The following is a 7,304-nucleotide window of genomic DNA, read 5'->3' as shown; positions in this document are numbered from 1 at the left end:
CACACACACACACACACACACACACACACACACACACACACTACTTAATAAAAAGTAATTATTCTAAAAAAGTAAATTAAAATTTATTTACACTTTTAAATCTTAAATTGCAATTTCCTTTGATATTTGATATTAAAATATTTTAATAATTTTTCCGAGGAAAAACCAGCTCAACCATGAAAATCTATTGCTATTCAGGCTCCAGGTTACAATCTTTAAAATAAAGTAACATAACCGCTATGGATGTAGCTAGACTTGATCCCAACGGTAAATATTGTTATGTTTTACGTAAACAATCCATCGATAGCAACGAGATCCAAAGTACAAAGAATGGTTTAGAGAAATAAATTCTCGATTGAAATTTTAATGTTGACTTTGTAGAGCGTATGTACAATGGTATGCATGCGCAATGTGCATATAAAAATATTACATTGATGGAAGTTTCTACTGTGTGTTTCTACATATCCGCGATGTGAAATTGCGGGGGCATCCCGGTGCGTTTCTGTGAAAATACTCACGGAATATATTGAGCTTCCATCCATCCTCTAATTCCGAATTCGGAATATCTGGCACGCCGCCACGACAGTAGAGGATCTTTCCGGCGTCTTCGATACCAGGTACGAATGTGAGGATGCTGGTTGTAACGTTGCCGTCGGGACTTGTCTGCTGGCGAGATTTCATGAATTGAAAACAGTTTACCGAATAATTTAATAATCGCGATATGCATACACATTCTGAATCGTCATCGTGATCAGATTAGAACCACTAAATGATTACGCTGATATTGAATCTATACATTAGTCAATATGACTCCAATATTTATATCTCTAAAAATCTTTTCAATTGTTATATTAAGTAAAATATAAATAGGGTGATGTTTTCGAAATGTTTGCTTTAGGAAGCATTAAAATAAATATATAAAATAAATACATTAATTTTATTGATAAAACTGAATACAAATAAATTGTGTAATAAATCGTCTTTTAACGATAGATGATAACAATATAAAATTTCCTGTATTTTTTATTTTTGTTTCATTTGTAAATATTAATAAATAAAACTTTGTATGTTTCGTCAGTAAATATTAATAAATAATTGGCTTATGTAACTATTATCGAGTTGAAACAAAAGTTGATAGCGTTACGAAACTCAAAAATATTCGTAAAATTCAAGCAGCTATAATTTCGTTAAAATAAATAAATAAACTAAATATAGTTAAATAATAATAAATTTAATAATAATAAATTTAAAAATAAATAAAATAAATAAATGAAATTTACACATAAAAAAGAGTTTTAAAGTTTAAAATATCTATTTTTGGAAGGTCTATGTTCTTTACTATGTTTTTTAAGTTTCTGTGAATTTGTTTTTTATATATAGAAAATTACGAATTAGACAAAATAAAAACTTTCTTCTTATTTTGTCAAGTATTATATAAGTATAAAAAAACTTGTAAATATTTTCAATTTTCTGACATGAAAGCTTAAAGTTTTTTCTACAAAATCGTTTTTAAAAAAATCGTTCTTAAAATTTTTTATTATTGAGTTATCACGGATAACTCTAACTCATAATTCCGTTAAAAATCATTGTGTACTATAATTTAAAAAATGGATTTTAAAAACAATTTGCCTTATCAAATGGTATAATTGTTAAACTTTTTTAAAAATATTTTTTAACTAAACATGATAAAATGAAGTAACTTTTGTTTCAATCCAATACACATTGCTGGCTATAAAAATTACAACATCTAGAAAGACATGAGCTATTAAAATAATATCTATATGGCTAATTACATATTTATAATATATATGACCAAATACATGTTTGGAAGTATAGCTCGATATTTTTACATTAGAAGTACAGTTCATTTTCATAGTATTATTCCTTCTAAATTTTGATTTAAAATACATTTCCATTTTTGCAACTTCAATAACTAACAGTATATAATGAAATATCATGAAAGTGCGATGTTTGTGAAGAATTCATTCATTTGACGCAGTTCTTCACGCATACATTGATGTAATTCTATCGATTTTCGAAATATCAAAGAATAAAAAAATTAAAAAATAACCGCTGAAACATTAGGTGGACCTTAGGACAAGTGTGTCATACGTGTGATTTATGAGAATGCATTGAATCATGATAATGTATTTTAAATCGTACCGTCTCTCGTGCATTTCGCAATATCATGTTTCCTTTGGACCATGTGATCGTCGGGCTTGGTCTGGCTCCGACAACCTCGCAACCTATCTCGTAGGTCTTGCCGGCGCTAAGTGGTCGGCTCTCTCCTTGAATCCGGACCCACAGCGGTTTTACTGTAAAAGAGTGTGTCACACTCGGATTTAAGCACCTATCGATCCGTGCACGGGCCTTGAAGCTAATAGAAATTTCTGTAGTAAAGACTAAATCCACTGACACTTCTCGGGTAAATTGTACCAATATTATAATAATAGACACGTAACGATTTTTAAGCACAATTTACTATAGTAATTAAATTAAATTAATTATGAAAACATGTAATTATCTGGAAATTGTATGAATGTGTATTTTCATTTTACAATGTAATAAATTAATTATATGTGTCTCCCTTTTCCTTTTTCATAATTTATTCAACCGTACATCATTAACAGAAATAATAATAAATTGTGCTCTTCATATTCTTATCCAGGTAAAATAAAATAAAAAAGAAATAAAAGAAATTGTCACCTTTTTTTTTATTTACTTTTTAGATTATCGCAACAGTAACACCTCATTTTGTCGATACTCACAATTCATGTCGAGTGACACCGAACTTGATATCGGTGTCACCATGTTGTTGTTTGTGGCTTGGCAGGTCAGAAACGCACGCAAATGTTCCCGGCCTAACTTTTCCAATTGCAGTACGTTCCGAACCCTTTTAGTATCCACAGTCTCGTAACTGTTATCAAGTAGAGAAGTTCCCTGCCACCATGTCACTCGTGGTTGCGGTCGCCCTAAAGAAACATAAATTCAGAGCTGCGAATACGATGATGTCGATGATGTCGATGACGTCGCTGTTATGTTTCGCTAATCACTCGAATCTCTTAATATGTCATTATATAGACAGAAATATGAAAAGTGAATTCTTTACAGTAAAATTAAAATCAATAATAAAGTTTTTGGAAGAATATAATTTGAAATTTCAAAATAGCGTAGCGTAAACAATATGATTGCACATTAATCTTTTTTGAAATAATCTTTTAAGAAGATTCTAAAGTGACAAAATTATTTGACATTATAGATTAAAAAGTACTCCGAATTGACTGAATAGATTGTAAAAGTTCTTTTACACAATTAAAATAAGTACAAAAAAAGGCGAGACGACCGATTTAACGATAAAATCGAAAAAATTAAAAAAATTACATCTAGTACGCTGCAATTTTTAACTTTTTTTTTGATTTTCTTGTGAAATCAACCGTTTTAGATCTTTTTTTATGCGCATTTTAAAACGATTTGCATAAAACGATTTTATATGTACATTGCAGTTAATTCGAAGTACTTTTTTACTTGTAATTTCGGTAATTTTGTCATTTTAGAAAGCCCTTAAGCATATATTTTATATTATTGTCGAAAAAATCTGATACCATTTAATAAAGAGAAATTATTTTAAATTTGAGAATAAAATATATATATATATAATTAAAACATACCATGTTCACTATTTTTTAGTATACAAAGATAATATTTTTATTAATTATAATATAGAGCAGGAAAAGTATACCACTTTGTGATATTTTAGTTTAATCTTTTTAAATGTAAAAAATAAAATATTTTACTTTTTAATAATATATAAAACTATGTCTTTCCTATCATAAAATCATTACAATAAATGATTTATTTTATAAAATTTTAAGTTTTCTATTGTAAAAAATATTGTAAAAAGTTAATTTGATAAATATGAGTAACAAATAAATTTTGTGTACATTATGTTTTATTTAAAAAAAAATAAGTAAACAAAATAAAAAAATTGAAAAAAATATTCCATTAAAAAATAACATAAAAATTATTATTTTTTAATCAAAGAAAATTTAATTAAAAATAAAAAATATATAAGAAACACACAAATATTACTAAAATAAAAAAAAGACTTTAGCAATAGATTAAAACAAGTAGTAAATGTTGCAAATTAATTTTAAAACTTTGTAAAATTCTATAGATATTTATACAGTCAAATCAATTAAAAAATGTTAAATTTCCTATAGTATCAAAATACTTTACTTTTTATTTTTATTGCACCATTCCATATCCGATATTTATACTTTGTTTTACCTCCGAAGGCGTTACTTCTTATTCGAAATTCAAAACGTGAGACCACATATAACACATTTGTCTGAAGTGTCAAAGAAATTGAGCCACATTTATTTTACGTAACTCAAGTACTGTAAGTCGAGGCAACGACATAACGCCTGAACGTTATAGAAGGCGAACTGGAAGTGCATCGACGTGTCATGCACTTACCACCGGCGGCGACACACGTGATATTGAGAGATGCTCCTTCGCTGTACGGGCCAAGGATGTAATGGGGAATATGAGACCTTCCGTCTTCGTCCAATATGCTAAGCTGCTCCGGCGGTACTGTAATAATTTTCACGTTAAGAAGCTCTTCATTTTTCTTCTTATTCGGAATGTCTGCGAACACAGTGACTGGAGGGGGGGGGGGAGGGAGAACGAATCAATTTATGCAACGATGTATCAATCCTATAATGTCACCTAAGAAGATGAAACGCTACTTTATGGCGATATCGTGAAACGAATTTCCATTTAATGCAAATAAAAAGGATCAAAGAAAAAAATTTTTAGAAATGTAATTAATACGTTAAAAAAAGTACGTTATACGTACAAAAAATGCTTTTAGTAAAGTTGTTATAAAAAATACTGACACATGAAAACTGTTTCATGGAATATTTTTAAACTACTGAATTTAAATCTAAAACGAAAATCTCTGAATTCAAAATGGCAATTTTAATCTGAATTGAATAAAGATCGTGAAAAATTCTAACGTAAATGTACGTCAGTTGCAAAAACTGCAAGTATGCGGACGCTGCGGCGTAAAATACCTTGTTATCACGCAAAGTGTTAATGAAGTCGAGAGAATGGCGGTAATTATTGTTATCAATTTCATTCTCATCTTATTTTCGTAATAGTACCATTTACAGAAAAAAATTCAGATAAAACTACATATCATATGATTATTTTTTTTTATGATATAAAAAGATTTTATATTTTTATATTGTATTACAAAAGAAAAAGAAAGAAAAACTCGAACAATAAAATAGATATGCAGATATTTTACAGATATTAAATTATACTTTTAAAGATTGATTTGAGAAATGAATTGTGTATAGAATTAGAATTTTTTTCATATACTATATTTATCTTTTTCGATCGAAATCTCAACTTATACTCTTGTAAATGTATATTATAATTAGCACTAATTTCATGCGTAAAAGAATTTGCGATACCACTAATATTCGCATCAACGTGAAGCACAAAGTGAATCAATTTGCACGACGACGTATCAGTCTGCGCCATCACGTACCGCCTCTACCATTAAGGAGGATTTCCGAAGATGAAAAATAAATTTTAATGTACCGGTATAGAACTAAAGGGCTCGGTATCTATTCGCTCGGTATTATCAGCCATAGTCACGTAACCGTTCTTCCATTAAAGGAAACGTTACTCCACGCAATGCAAAGAAAAAGTTAAATGCAGCCGATGTACTGTTTTGAGAACGTGTTCGAGGTGGTTGGATACTGGCTATTCGATGATAACGGTGTCTATTGCATTAGATACGGCACGGTGATCGCACAAATATCAAATTAATCAATATAACCTCGGGGTGTGTCATATAATTCCATGTTTCGGAATTCAATTATTAAGAATTTTCAACGATAAATTATAGATTTAATCGATTATAAAAGATACAAAGGGAAGATTTCGGTTTTTTTATTTGTTGATTTATTTGATAAATTTACTTTATGTCACAATTTGAAATTTTTTGATATTGAATTTTTTAAATTTCTGAATTGAAATTTATCCAGCAATTTTTAAAAATGATAATTTGTTTTATTGTCATTGTGCAATTTTAGTCTTTAAGAACAGACTGAAAGTTTAAATTGGCGTATGCAATATACAGCTATTGTTTACGAAAAAATCAAGAATAGCTTTCCATATGTTATTGTTTTTCAATACATGATTTTCTAAATGTTTTTAGATTACTTATTTAGATTGCTCGTTATCGGAATTGTCAGATATACATGGAAATAAGGAATAATACATATTCAAAGAAACGCGCCGCGGTCTGAGAAAGTTATAAAGGGACGTGCCTCGCTTCCCTTTATTGTCAAGCACATCTTATATTCAGGTCAATGCGGGAATATCGTTTAGAAACTCACTGATGACCGTTAGATTGACTTTGCTGTTGCGCGTCGGTGACTGCTTGAAGTCGACTCTGCATCTGTAAACAGCTGCGTCGCTCTCCCGGACCTTTTCCAGAGTGAGTTTCGCTGGAATTTCGGAGTGCTTAAAGAACGCACGTCCTTCTAGGCTGTGGTCTTGCCAGTGATTCCCTTGATCCGGACTATCCCTCCCTCTGGTGTCGAAGCTGCAACAAAAATTAAATTAAAAGTTTATTATAGTACAAAATTTAAAATTTTTCACTTATATAATAGGCACAATAAATAAATTAAATAGATATATTAGATCACAATTGAACGAACCCAATTAAAATGTTTAGAACAGTTTTATTGAGTTTCAAAAGATGTATTATTTATGGAACGTTTCGACTTTGACTTAATTCTCTTTAGCTATAAATTAATAATTCCCAAAAAACATACAAACGCATAGAAAATTTTACATATTTTAAATTTTATACTATTGTATATACACTGAATGGATAATGCGTAAGGCTAATATTCTGTTCAAATTTCATTGTTTTAATTTTGAATTTATTTTCCATGCGTTTGAGGAATATGTATGTTTTTTGGGGTTTATTAATTTATAACTGAGGAGGACCAAGCCAAATGTCGAAACATTCCATAAATAATATGTCCGTTGAAAATCAATAAAACTAATCTAAACATCTTAATTGGGCTCGTTAAATTGGGATCCGATATATTTTCTATATAATTTATTTAAAATTTTATTAGACGATGCATTTATTTCGAAACATACTTTATTATAAATCGTTTGAAGTCAATAATGTATAATTTGTTTGAATATTTTAAGATATTTTAAAATTAGAATTTAGATAATGATGTATCATCTGCGCCTCTTAATTTCATTAA

The 7,304-nt window shown here is 29.1% G+C and overlaps 1 protein-coding gene across 1 annotated transcript in view; it reads right to left on the bottom strand.

Moving 5' to 3' along the window:
* Positions 1 to 7,304, bottom strand: part of LOC105627709 (nephrin-like) — a 57,248-nt gene that overhangs the window by 39,578 nt on the left and 10,366 nt on the right. The window contains exons 2-6 of the mRNA XM_012208987.1: positions 6,414 to 6,622; positions 4,477 to 4,593; positions 2,769 to 2,972; positions 2,164 to 2,315; positions 519 to 663 (exon numbers count right to left, since the gene is read on the bottom strand). Coding sequence (XP_012064377.1) covers positions 519 to 663; positions 2,164 to 2,315; positions 2,769 to 2,972; positions 4,477 to 4,593; positions 6,414 to 6,622 — 827 coding nt within the window. The remainder of the gene's footprint in view (positions 1 to 518; positions 664 to 2,163; positions 2,316 to 2,768; positions 2,973 to 4,476; positions 4,594 to 6,413; positions 6,623 to 7,304) is intronic.

Source organism: Atta cephalotes (assembly GCF_000143395.1).
Source record: "Atta cephalotes unplaced genomic scaffold scaffold00010, whole genome shotgun sequence".
Lineage (NCBI taxonomy): Eukaryota > Metazoa > Arthropoda > Insecta > Hymenoptera > Formicidae > Atta > Atta cephalotes.
This window is presented reverse-complemented; position numbering and strand designations above follow the sequence as displayed.